A 14,464-nucleotide genomic window follows, 5' to 3' on the forward strand; every position below is an offset into this window, starting at 1 on the left:
CTTCAGGGGTCTGTTTTTAGGGCCATTGCTGTTTAACTTGTATATTAATGATATTGGTGAAAATTTGGATGGAGATATTCAGTTGTTTGCAGATGATGCAAAGTTGGGACAAACCATGAAGAGTAGAGAAGATGTAGCCTTACAAGAATACTTGAATAAATTGAGTGATTGGGCATGGGAATGGGGATGTGAGTTCAATGTTGCAAAATGTAAGGTTTTAAAATTTGGAAAACAAAAATGGGATGCAGAATTTATGCTTGGTGAGGAAATAAGAGATATGGGGTGATAGTGGATAAGGATCTGAAATTTAGAGGACACATAGCCAAAATTGTGAAGACAACACAAAGGCTTCTGGGAATGATGTGGAGGACACTGACTTGTAGAAGTAGGGAGATTCTTGTTCCATTGTATAAGGCTTTGATTAGGCCACACATGGACTATTGTGCCCAGATTTGGTCACCTGGTTTTTTGAATGATGAAGAGATGTTGGAGAGGGTCCAGAGGCAACTGACTAAGGTAGTTTCTAACCTCTGGAATGTCGAGTATGAGGAAAGATTGAGAAGATGCAAACTTAAAATAACAGGTTTTTTTTTTATGCAAAGTTATAAATAATTGGAATGCTTTGCCTGAGAGTGTGGTGTCTGCAGAGAATTTGAGTGTGTTTAAAGCACAGTATGATGAGCTGTGTGTTTGATAAAAGGACCTCCCAGATGAGTCTTTGACTCCATGGGGATCTTGGGTAATAATAATAATAATAATAACAACAGATTAGAGAGTTATATTGGAACTGTCTGATATCAACAAGTTGTATATTTTTATGTATGTGTGTTTGTAGAAGAGATATTTTGGAAAATCATTGTTAGCAGGCTACAGGGGGAAGTTGTGGTACCATTGGTATTTAACTTATGTCAGTGATATGTTGTTGCTTTAGAGGAGAATTTGAGTAGACTGAGTAGACAAATCAGTGAAGACTACCAATTCACTGTTGTGAAGTGTAAAGTTTGAAATTTCATAGGCATATTATGTGATGCAGGTTATATAGTTAGTGAGGATATTTTGAAAGAAGGGAAGGAAACAAGGAATCTTGGAGTAATTATAGATAATTGTCTGGAATTTAATTAGGGCATCACATATAGCAACAAGGAGGAGAATACTGGCATGTAGAAATAGACAGGTTATTGTTCCATTGTATAAGGTCATATACGATTATGGTGTTAGATTACATATGGATTATAATAAAGAGGTTATTGTTCTATTGTATAAGGCCACAATATACGATAGGTGGCCTTACTGTGCACTTGCAGATTTAGTCATCTAGTCTTCAAGGAGTGAGTATTCTGAAAAGGCTTCAGAGAATAGTGATTAACACAGTGTGAGATTTTTGGAATGTTGGGTATGCAATTTGCAGAGCCTGGTGGATAGGAGAGATTATATTAGCAGATTAATATTCTCTCCCTCTATTCCATGAAAAATATTTTCATGGAATAGAGGGAGAGAAGGGTATAACAAAAGGTTAGGCCATAATGGCCACAAAAGGTTAGGCCAAAATGGGTAGACAGATAAGCTATACACTGCAAGGACTAGCATAAGTTGACTAACTCTTTTTAGCAATTTGCTCATATTTTATAACAATGTTACAGCTAAGTTGGATAAAGGGAATGGATACACTATGATAATGTTAGAGTTTGCTAAGGCATCTGATAGGATAGCACATGAAAAGCCATTGCATAAACTAGGAAATATGGGACTGGAATATAAATTATTGACTTGAATTAATGGATCATATCCAAATCAAGTTGACTTGGTTGACATACAGATTATCAAAAAGTGGTATACAGTGTGTGTGTGTGTATCTGCCGGATTTAAGGTGACTAGTGGTGTACCTTAGGGTTCAGTCCTTGGGCCATTGTTGTTGAATCTATATATTAATGACATTATGAAGGGTCTAGCAGGAGATATGCAACTGTTTGCCAATGATGATGATGTGAAGATAGGCAGGCCAAACAGGGATGCTACTGATATTCAGCACTTTGAATAGGCTGCAATTTGGACAAACAAAAATCACTATCAATTTAATTCTAGTAAGGGTAAAGTTATGCATTTTGGTTTGATGAGATTTCCAGCAGTATGTTATATTAGCGGGATTATGGTACAAGAAACTGATTAGGCTAAGGATCTTGGCATAATTACTATTATTATTATTACGGGTATCTGCAAGGAGTCAGTAGACTCATCACGGGAGAACTAAACTATCAAAACTATATCTATCATATCTCTTTTGAATTCCTTTACAGAAGAAGAATTCACAACTGAGTCAGGCAATGCATTCCACTCATTCACCACCCTCCAGGCAAAAAACCTTGTTCTCACACCCTTGTTAACCACACTTTTCCTTAATTTCCAGGGATGACCTCTTGTTCTTCCATCACTATCACACAGCTGAAATATTTCCCTTGCGTCAATCTTATACAAATCTTTTAGTAATTTAAATGTTTCTATAATATCCCCTCTTCTCTGCCTATCAACTTCCAATTTCAAAGTGTTATCCACCTCTGCAATGGTGGATAGGAATTTGAAATTCAAAGATCACAAAAATCACAAATAAATACAGCTTAGAGGATAACTGCAATGTTGAAGCAAACCTTGACATGTAAGGATAAGGAAGTAATTTGGTCTCCCAGATTCCAAGGGAATAAAGAAACTATGGAAAGGGTGCAAAGAATAGTTACAAAGATTATATTAGGATTATGGGATTTAGATTATGAGAACATTGCGAGTATGTACATTAGACTCTGGTTAACAGAAGAAAGATGGGTGATATGATAATGGTCTATAAACTTCTGAATGGGTGTTACCAGGATATCGTCTGATGCAATTTATCATTATAAGGAAGGTGGGGAGAGAACACAGGATCATCCATGGAAGTTAAGTTTGCTACAATAAAGAGTCAAGAGGCTATTTTTCCGGCAGTGTAAATTAAGTTAAGGGGATAATAAATCCCTCATTATTTTAAAGCCGGATACAAAACTTGGAGATTGAAATCTATCGAAATCTAAGAGTTTCATGCCGAAGAACTATTGGCGAGTCCAAGCTTTCGATAGATTTCGATCTCCGAGTTTCGTATCCGGCTTTAAAATAATGAGGGATTTATTATCCCCTTAACTTAACTTGGAAGTTAAGTTTGTTTTCAGTCAAGAAAGAAGTAACAGCTAGGTTTTTCTCTCACAGAGCAGTGAGTGAGTGGAATGGTTTGCCTTTAGGGGTAGTGAGTACATCTAGTTAGAATGAATTTAAGGGAAGGTATGGCAGCTGGTTTGGGTGATTTATACCCCCCCCCCCACACACACACCTGATGATTCCTTGATTCTTTGGAAGTGTCAGATAATAATAACAATAATAATACATATTCGGGCATGAGTACAGATGATGTCTGAGAATGTGGTGAGTGTGTAAATAGTGAATGAATTTAAGGTACTCTCAGTGAGCTTCAAATGACAGGATGAGGATCTCCCGTGGATGTTTGAGTTTATTGAGATCTGATGATAATAACAATAATAATGAAGATAAACTTAATTTAAATTTCATATGACATATGAAGTAATGAGATGAAAATCTCTCTTTCAGGTGTAAGCATATAACAAGCAGAACTACTTACTTCATATTCATTAAGAAACATCAAAAGTTGCTGAACACTAATACGAAGATCAGTTTCATTGAATTCATAAGGAATATTCCAACCAAGTGGTCCAAATTTTCTTCGTTCTTGAACCAATGCATGAAAGAAACTCAGTCCATATAGAAGCTTCTTAAAGGAATCCTGAAACATTTAAACACAAGCAGTAATAGCATTTTGTGTTTTTAGTGATATAAATACACACACATACAGAGCTTCAAAAATATGCTTGTCTACTTGACCATGATGAGTGAGAATCATGGTATGTATGATTATATGTACTGAAGTATATGATATTACACTATGAGGTGATATTACACTCGTATTAAAGTTAAAAGAAATAATTGTAAAAAGTTGCATAGATAAAAATTATTAAAAAGAAAAAACTTAGGAACAATTAATAGTGATCACCTCCCAAAACTTGGATATTGGCATGCAGTCTAATCAGTTCAGGTTCAGATGATTTCTTAGCATTTCACATGTTTCAAGGAAAAGACGACCGAATTTGAACTAGCTGGAGTGAAGAAGTTTTAATAATTTGTAATCCCACAGCTCATGTTGAATTTTCAGTTTATTGTAAGCCAACCTTTACTGGAAGATACATTCACTCATCCTCCCACTATCATTCATCACAAAAAATGGGATTTATTGAGAGTGTTATGCAGAGGTCATATGATGTACTCTTCTGAGCCCCTTTTGTTAGATTAAAATGAATAAAATTAAAAGCAATATGATATGTAATACATACAACAAAACTACCATTCAAAACATTAAAAAAATTATTGATAAATAAATATCATCCTTCCTCCAGACTACAAACTGGTGTGAAAAGAAATGCAATACCCTACCTTAAAGGAACCTTGGAACATATAGCAAGGATTCTTCATAAATTCAATCTATGTGCTTCCTTCAAACCTTGGAAACTCTAACTCTCATCCTTTCTACAATCAACAAAGGACACATTATCACCTTTTTCCTTATCAGATGTCTATCAAGTACCTGGCCACTCTGCCTTGATTAGAATTGAAGAACATCAAGATTATATTAGATTGTTGGATCCTGACAAGCCTGGCCTTGCTTCATATGCTATTGACACTAGGCACAAAGTTCTTTAGAACCAGACTATACTTCTTCATTCCAGCAGGTTAAAATTCAATTGTTCATATCCAAGTTTTGGGAAGTGATCATTATTAATTGTTCAAAAGTTTTATTGTTTTTTAATAATTTTTATCTATGCAACTTTTTTACAATTATTCTTTACTCTAATAGTATAATATCATATACATTAGCTGAGACTGAGATACAAGCTATATATGCTTGCTAATATACAAGCTCGAATTATGACTCATTATTGTGATATTCATCATTTAAATGTAGTTAATGGTCTATCTTCCTAATAAAGTGCACATTGGATGAAATAGATTGGAGGAGTTTTTAAATAAAATTGTATATAATTTGCTACATGTGTAAGTCATAGTTATTTTATAATGTTAATCAATGCTAAAATAAAGAAGCTGTTTCTATGTGTAATAATTTTCCCATGTTGTTCAATTATCCTATTTACAGAGAACAAGATTTCATATAGCTCAACTGTATAAAGGAGAACAGCAATCACTTTCACATCTCCACTTATATACCTTCTTATGACAAATCAAAAGATTTTGACCTCTAGATTTGTTAATTTGTCATATCATCCCTTCATATTAATGTCATCTGCCATTTGGAATATATATATACACACACACTAGCCCCCCCCCCCCAAGTGCTTACGGCACCCAACCCCCGAATTCCGGGCTGGTAAGACAAAAAACGTGACATAAAAACGTTTCAAATTTCGGCTTATCTTTTTACATATATAGAGTAGATATATATATATATATATATGGGGGGGAGCTGTGCCCCCATGACTTCCCCCAGTCAGGACATGCACGTTATGCTAATTTCAGTAATGAATACTGGCACGTACTGTTATTTTCATTGTTCGATTTGTAGGATGTAGGTTTTTTCATTGTTTAAAAGCCTACATCCGTTTCAAAGCTGACGTCACATCCATTTCAAATTTCGGCTTATATTTTTATATATATATATATATATATATATATATATATATATATATATATATATATATATATATATATAGGTATCATTCTTTTGAATCACATTGTTAGCTAAGAGCCCTTAGCCAATGGTATAACAACATACTAAATTGCATTCTTATAAAAAAATAATGGTAAAAAATCTCTGATGCTTTCAGAAGAAAGCTAACAGAGTACTGCCCAGAAACTTCCAACTATTCAATATGAAACCTGAATGTTCAGATTTTTTTTGAACATTTCAAAAAATCATTAAGTCCATTGAATGATCTTTTTACTCTTCTGTATCATTAGAACCATAAAGGAATTTGACACGTTCCATTTAACTCAAGTGCTAAATCCATAACATATGTATGAGATGCCTAGACTGTTCCTGAAATTCTTATGCAGTACTCTGACATAAGTCAATATATCTCCATTCCCCAAAAAAGTAGTGAAACATTTAAAACCAATTAGAATAAAGCATAAATTGCATGCATGGTATTCACTAAGCAAAATCAAATGAGCAATTGATATAAATGAAAGGTAATGTACATATATAATAATAATAATAATAATATTATTACAAGAGAAAGTATATACAAAACATTGTATGCTGAACATCACAAAGCAGAGAAGGAGAAAAACCTAAGGCTTAGCAATTTGATGAATCTATAGTAAGGGGAAAAAAAGGGAGGAGGCTATTTTCAATAACTGTAATAAACCACAAGAAAGTATTCCACAGAACGCCATTTAGTCGTGTGCCTCATTTATCCTTTCTGCTACTTTTATATTATAAGAAACTCCGTCAACCAAATCTCAGCAAGCACACAAGAAGTAAGTTCGACTTGGAAAGGGATTAATGTAGAAACTCACTATCTGTGCCAATGGAAGTCATGCCTTCTTATCCCTCACAAAAGCTGTTAGGAACAAGTTTTGTCCATCCATGCTTCCAACTCTTTCTCAACTAAACAGTAGTATTATAACATCACCTGAAGATAAAGCTGACCTCCTGGCATCAATTTTCTCATGCAATTCATGCACAGATGACCAAGGCAAACCACATCCTTCTTTATGTGGAATTCTGCATTCGTGCCTCTTGTCAAAAAGATATCAAAAGAATCTTGATGGAATCCCACCAACTGTATTCAAGAGATGTGCTCCAGAACTAGTTCATTATCATCTATACTCTCTATATTATACTCACCCTACAGCATGGAAGCAAGCCCATTTGAAGCCAATTCAAAAAAGATAATAAGTCTACTATCAAACAATTAACTTAATGTTCTCACCTCAGTATTGTCTAAAATAATGAAGATCATCAACACTCAACTTCTTTGACACTTGGAGAAATGTCAACTAATCAGAGACCACCAATATGGATTTCACCAATTAAGATCCACAGAAGATCTGATCTCCTCACACATATAATCCACTTATCTTGGACATGTGCCATGGAAAGGCTTGGAGAAACCTATGCTGTTATCCTTGATATTTCCAAGACTTCTGCTAGCGCTAAGGGCTTCACAGCAAACTACCATCTTATGATTTGCCTTTATCCCTTTCAACTGGATTTCCAGTTTTCTTTCATGTTGTTCCCTATGTGTAATGGTGGAAGGATGTTCTCTCTTCAGATTTTCCTATTACGGAGGGTTTCCTGGAGCTCTGATAACTGCTCTCACTGATCTCAGATCCTATTCTTATTGTCAATAACAGCACTCTCTGAACATACTACTCATATGACAAACCTTGCAGTGCTCAAATATCCCAAACTTCAAGATCATCTTCACTTCAAGATCTCTAAACACATTTCTACATCCTTCCATGGGGCAATAAAAACCCAGTCGTCTTCAATGCAACATAGATTTGTTTTTTTCTTACCAAAAGTCCCTAGTTCTTCTCCCCTTACTTTTGATAATGCTCGACCTGACAGTCAAGACCAGATCTATCTTCTTCAACTGATTTGTGATTATTCCTGGATTTCCTGAAATAATATGTAGATTGGCCTATAATTTATAAGGTTGGTCTTATCATCACTTTTCACTACTTTGGGAATCATCCTTTACATGACTTGTTAAACAGTATGCCAAGGGTGCTAGATCTAGGCAAGTGGTGATAGGTTAATTATTCTTACAACCTTATTGGCATCAAGTTCACTTAATTCCTCCTGCAAGACAGAACTGGTAATCTGAATACAAGAATGAAGAACATGCCATGCAGCATGCATATAATATCACATGTCTCGGTTGCAGCTGTATAGTAGGAGTAAATTATACAGGAGTAATATAAGAGTTCAGAGACATGGGAATAGATGTATAATTAATTAATTTCAAAAAATTATAAACAATTAATAGCAATCACTTCCCAAAACTTAGAGATAGGCATACAATCTGATTAAGATTAGGACAGTGGCATAGGGCTTCACATGATTAAAAAAAAACACGATCATCCCTCTTTGTTAGCCTACATATATCCTTCAGCCAATAGTAAACAATGAAACTGGATTAAACTATCTAGGAGCGAAGTAATGCAGGCAGGGGATGAGGTGTGCATTCATACACCTTAGACCCTAAGGTTTAGAGGAAACATAGTTTCTATGGTACCAGGCATATTATTTGATGATAAAGGAATTTCCTTGTCCACTGTAATATCACTACTTTGCTTGTTGGTAGTGAAAGTAGCTAAAAACCATGTTTGGACTTCACAAGAAAGTGAACTTTTCTCTGCTCACTCCTCCACTATATCCTATACATTTGTTCTTGTTATGTCACACTTAAGATGAAATATCCTGATGAACTGCTCATTCATACCTCAAGCATATTCTCTGTAGTAGCTACCAATGTACCATTTTCACCCATTGATATCATCTTCCCATAATAATTCTTTCTTCCATTTGCCACATATCAAAAGAACTGTTTATGATTCTTCTTGGCCAGGTTGAATATTTTGTTCATATTGCACTTTTGCTGTTCTTACCAAACGAGTCACACCCAAGTGTGCTCCATGTTCTCCTAATGAAACTACTTATTAGCATCACTCATCTCATGCTGTCTCCACAGTCTTTCTTCTTCTTCCAGATCGCCTGCTTAATCTTTTCCTCCATCCATTACCTTATCTTTTTCTTTTGGATATATTCAGCCATTGATTCTGTTAAGCAGTGTTGCTGAGTGTCTGAGAAGCATTTATCTCCTTTCCCTCTAACTCCTCTTTACATGCTACTGTCCCAAGGTGCTGTTGCCTAAGCTTTTCATAATTTGCCTTTCCTCACAGAGTTACTTATTAGGAATTACACAGAGGAATGAAAATGAAGATTGTCTAAGATAATTGTTCCAAAGAACTCAAGAAATTCCTTTTTCTTAATTCTATGTCATCTCTTCATTTCAGTGTATATTACATAATCAAAAGCACATATAATGATCACCATTTCTCTTGTTCACCAAGCCAATTTGCCTGTACCTTTCCTTCTTACCACCCTCCAGTTCTTAGCATATAGCAACATCCAAATGAATATCACTTCTCATCAACCTTCATTTAACACCACAGTATCTGAAAATCACTTCCATATTTACCTCTTTATTAATATTATTATTATTACATGAAACCTCCAGGGAGTCCAAAGACTCATCAAGAGAAGGTGCCTATTCTACAACTCAACCAAGTGGGAAAAAAAAAAAAAAAAACTTCCAACATCTTTCTCTAAATCCAGAGTAATTTAATAATAAGGTGAGACACCTTTTGGCAACTTGTATAGGTAAAGAAGACTTCTCCATTGCTTTCACCTTGGTATCACTACCTCTGGGTCTGGCTCCCACTGACGAGACCTCAATAAAGGTCGAAACCAGTCTGGATAGTGGCTCTTCCTTTAATGCATAGCATTATACATGTTCACAAGGAGATGTGCTTTGCATTATGAGAGATACTAAGACAAGGAGTGATGAGAGCTTGGTCCACCTTTACCATGAGTTGCCTCAGTCCTGAAGATACTTCAGGTGCAAACTTTGTTTGTTTACACTTGGATAAAGGATTAAACTAAATTTATTATACTCATCTTACCATGTTTCATTCATTTCAACAATTTTTAGAAAAACAAACTCAATCAGTGCAAAACTTTCATGTATTTACTCCTGGCATTATAAATAAGCATTGCAATTCATGGAGTCTGCACTATTATATCAGTTGTTAGATGGGAAGGATATAGACAGTACATGGACAGTGTTTAAAAAATACTTAAATGATGCAATATCAGAATATGTCCTTAGAGTTTGAAGAATAAATAGAGTAAGAGTGAAATGGATGTGTAATCTTATCAAGCAAGAGATTTGTAAGAAAAGGATGATGCAGAAGGAATACAGTGTGCACCATTATGAAAATATGTTCATATAGAAAGCCAAGTATGAGTATGAAAAAAAACTGGCTTTGCAAGCTAAAGAAAACTTAAAAGAATTCTATCATTATGCTGCAAGTAAAGAAAAAATGAATATGAAAGAATAACTGTTCTGAATGCAGACTGAGTGAGGATGACAGATGTAAAAGAGAATGTTTAACAAATGAGTGCCCATTTTGCTAAAAGCTATCAACCTGGTGTATGCAACATTATGTCCACTGCTACATCTTCACTATATGAAGAAACTCAAGTGTATGACGAGGTACTAGAGCTGTTGAACAAACTGAATAAAAAATCTGCAATAGGGACAGATGGAATATTAGCACAGATACTAAAAGAGTTTTCAGCTGAACTCTATTCCTTTGACCTGGATATATAATCTGAGTCTCAGAACAGGGAAGATTCCACAAGAGTGGAAAGAACGAATGATAATCCCATTGCACAAGGATAGTGCAAAGTCCAATGTATCCAACTATTGACCTATTTCTATCTCTGGAGTGGTGATGGTGAAGATTTTGGAAAAGTTGGTTAGGGTTTGCATTCAGAAATGTGTTGACAGAGACACTCTACTTTGCAATGAAGAGCACAAGTTTACTAAGAGAAGGTCATGTTGTAGCAATTTGCTCACATTCTATAATAATGTTACCACTGAGTTAGACAAGGAGAATGGATAAAGCATGATACTTTTGGATTTTGCTAAGGCTTTTGACAGAATACGGTATGGAAGACTGTTGCATGAACTGGAGAATATGGGTTTGGATTATAAAATATTAGCGTGGATAAGAGGATGGCTGAAAGACAGATTCAAAAAGTGGTATATAAGGGATATGAGTCTGTAAGATTTAAGATATGCCTATAGCCATAATAATAAAGTAAATTATTATAAAAATAACCCAGATCTAATTAGTAAGATACGGGAGGAGCATGGGACAACTCCAAGGTTTACCAGCGCCACCATCTCTTTACATGGCATATGGAGTGTAGATATTTATAAGGACTTAAAACAGCTTGGGCTTAAGCAAAAGGATATAAAAGTTCTTTCCTTGAGGGGGGCCCTACAGGGCACACTGGTGGCATGGCGTTGCCACTAGCAAATGACTATACAATGATAACTCGAACAGGCATAGGGTAAAACATTTGTAAAGGCTTAGGCCTATATCAAGTCTGGATGAAATGTCTGGACATGATGCAAGGGTAGTACTGCCCATCATAACCAGTACAAAGATTAATTTAAAAAAAAAAAAAAAACATTGGTGTACCACAAAGATCAGTGCTTGGTCCACTGTTATTCAATCTGTACATTAATGACATTGGGAAGAATTTGACAGGCATTTCATTAGGAGAACATGGAGTGCACTTGGGTGTGACTCATTTGGTAAGAGCAGCAAAAGTGCAATATGAACAAAATATTCAACCTGGCCAAGAAGAATCATAAACAGTCATCATCAATCATCAGCAAATAGCGCTATTTGCTGATGATGCAATGATAGGCAGGGTAATAAGGTATGCAGCTGATAGAATGATTTGAATAGGATGTAAAGTTATGCATTTCAGTGAGATTAGATATCCAATGTCATATTATATTAGTGAGGGTTATGCTAGAAAAAAACTAATCTTGGAGTTTTTAGTAGATAGGAAGTTGATGTTCAAGGACCATATAGCAAAGATTGCAAATACAACTCTGAGGATAATATAATTGCAATGCTTAAAAGAACTTAGACATAAGAACTTTGACACATAGAGATAAGGATGGCATTTTACCTCTTTATAATAGTAAAGAGGCAAAGTGAGGTCTTATTAAGGCCATGTAAAGAGGCAAAATGCCATCCTTATCTCTATGTGTCAAAGTTCATTTCAGCATTACAATTATCCTCAGAGTTGTATTCACAATCTTTTGATTGCAAATCATCATGGTGATTCTGATACAGTGGAGGGAATGCAAAGGAGAGTGTCAAAAATGATATCAGAATTGTGGACTACTGATAATGAAGCTAGATTGAAAATTGGTAGACTGCAGACACTAGCAAACAAGAGAAAGAGAGGTGATATGATTGAGACTTACAAACTTCTAAAAGGGTCATACAGGATTTCGGTTGATGGAATATTTCATTTTATGGAAGATGTGGAAAAGATGAGGGGGGGGGACATTCTTGGAAGCTGAGAATAAATGCTGTCAAGAAAGGGATGAAAGCTAAATTTTTCTCCCAAAGAGTGGTGCATAATTGGAATGGATTGCCATTGGATGTTGTGTGTGTGTGTGTGTGTGTGCAAGTAGCATAAATGAATTCAAGAACAAGTATTAAAGCTGGTGTATGTTTCTTGATGAGTTCCTGACTCCCTGGAAGTCTCTCTTAATAACAATAATAAATTCTAATTATAATTATTAATTTTGGAGTGTATAACCAATCCTTCCCATGCTACCTCTCAGTTGTGACACCTACTCTTACCTATTCGCCTTTATCACCATTTATTCAATATGTCATCTCAGACTCAAAAATTCCTCCTACATCTCAGGCTATCCCATCCCATTCCTATGCTGATCATTCCTATACAAAGACATTCACTACTGCTTCCAACACCCTCTCTCTCTCTCTCTCTCTCTCCTCATGTTTTGTTTTCCTGTCGATTCAAACTCACTTGTTTCCCCATCCCTCTTGCATTCCTGTCTTCTTATCATTTCTCTCTCACTCTCTCTCTCTCTCTCTTGCCATTCACAAAAATTTCAGCCTTACCTGTTCCACTCTATCCTGCTTTTCACATCATCTCTTACACCTCTCAAATCCCTTCTTCACATCTCACTATATTCCTTTCGAGGAAGAGTCTATGACTCACACCAAATCCATTTAAGTGCAATCCATCACCTTTATACAGTCTGTCCCTTGAATGCATTCCACATGTTAAGAGACTACACTCCTTTCTCCTCACACAGCTCCACAAACATTTTGATGTCATGTTTATTGAAATCATAATTCATGATTTCAATAAACATGCTCACATTCTCTTTCTGTTTAGCTAAGTTATTTATTCCCACAACCAATTTTGTCATATTCCTTTGCAAAAGCCAACAATATAGTATAATGCATGTCATATCACAACATGCATTATACTATATCATAATTTAAGGAAAGCCTTCCTTATATAATGGAACAATCTTGCCCCACATTCACTCCCTTTGGACCCTGTCAATGATGAAATTTAAATTAAATAGAACAAGTGAGGCAATACTGAATTTTATTATTATTATTATTATATATTTTTTTGCACTTTCTTGGCATACACAGGACAACTTTTCATCTCATTCCATGGCGATATATGCAATTCTGAATCAGATTTTGTGTAAGCACCTGCAATTAATTCACATTTATACCTACACTGGATTCTGTCACATCAATCACTGTACTAGCTCCACCAGTATACCCTCACAAAGTCACTAATTCAACTATTCCTTCAGCTTCTGTCATCCTTCTTACAATCTCCATTCATTAAAGTTATTCTTCCATAACTTTTGGAATATTTTTGACATGGTAGAATAATTTTCTTTCATGGTGTGTTTTTGACTTGTTTGCCATGCTGGTAGACTCCTCGCCTATGCTTTGTACTGCTCATGAGCTCTCTGAACAGCTTTTTATTTTTTACATTCCCTTCACAATATTTTCTTTGTTTGCAGGTCTTGCTTAATAATGCTTCTTAACCATTTAGCTCCGACCTGATTAATCTTCTTGAATGCAGGTACACAGTGAGACACTGTCAAACACCTCTTGACTATTTCTCATGCACTGTTGTCAATGTCTTCCTTCCCTTGCATTTCCTAATGCCATGGCACTACTCAAAGCTGTCTCCTGAATCAGTTATAATTGCTGGCTCTGTTATACCATATCACTTCTTAAGTGAAAATTCTATATGGTTAGCAATCTCATAGGTCAAGACTGTATGATTACTCTCCCCCCTGTAGGAGGGAAAATGCCCACCTTGGGTATGGAAAAATCCTCTGATGCTATCACCAGGTTTGGCACCCTCAATCCCCTCTATTAAATGTTGTTTTAGGTCATTAATGATTATAAATGATTATTTTATGACCTAATGATTATTAGGTCATAAAATAATGATTAATCAGCTCTGCTATGTCATCTGTGTGCTTATTCACTCAATCACTGTCTGCCAGGATCATTTGTTTGCAGTCATTTCTTCTTTTACTGGCCACTTAACCAAAGAATTCATTCCTTGGAATTATCCTTTTTCTCAGTGCTGGTTTTCTCTCTTGTTTAAAATTTTGTCTTCCTTCTTATTAGGCACTTTCCCTCTTGAGTCACATTCCTCATGTAATTATTCTTCACC

The 14,464-nt window shown here is 35.4% G+C and overlaps 1 protein-coding gene across 1 annotated transcript in view; it reads right to left on the reverse strand.

Moving 5' to 3' along the window:
* The window catches only part of Dhc36C (Dynein heavy chain at 36C), a 1,350,914-nt gene that overhangs the window by 155,347 nt on the left and 1,181,103 nt on the right, over positions 1-14,464 (reverse strand). Inside the window, 1 exon segment of the mRNA XM_090395101.1 lies at positions 3,656-3,817. Coding sequence (XP_090251227.1) covers positions 3,656-3,817 — 162 coding nt within the window.

Source organism: Typopeltis vanoorti, chromosome 7, assembly GCF_054136105.1.
Source record: "Typopeltis vanoorti isolate ZY-2024b chromosome 7, IOZ_Tvanoo_1.0, whole genome shotgun sequence".
In the NCBI taxonomy this organism is placed as follows: Eukaryota; Metazoa; Arthropoda; class Arachnida; order Uropygi; family Thelyphonidae; genus Typopeltis; species Typopeltis vanoorti.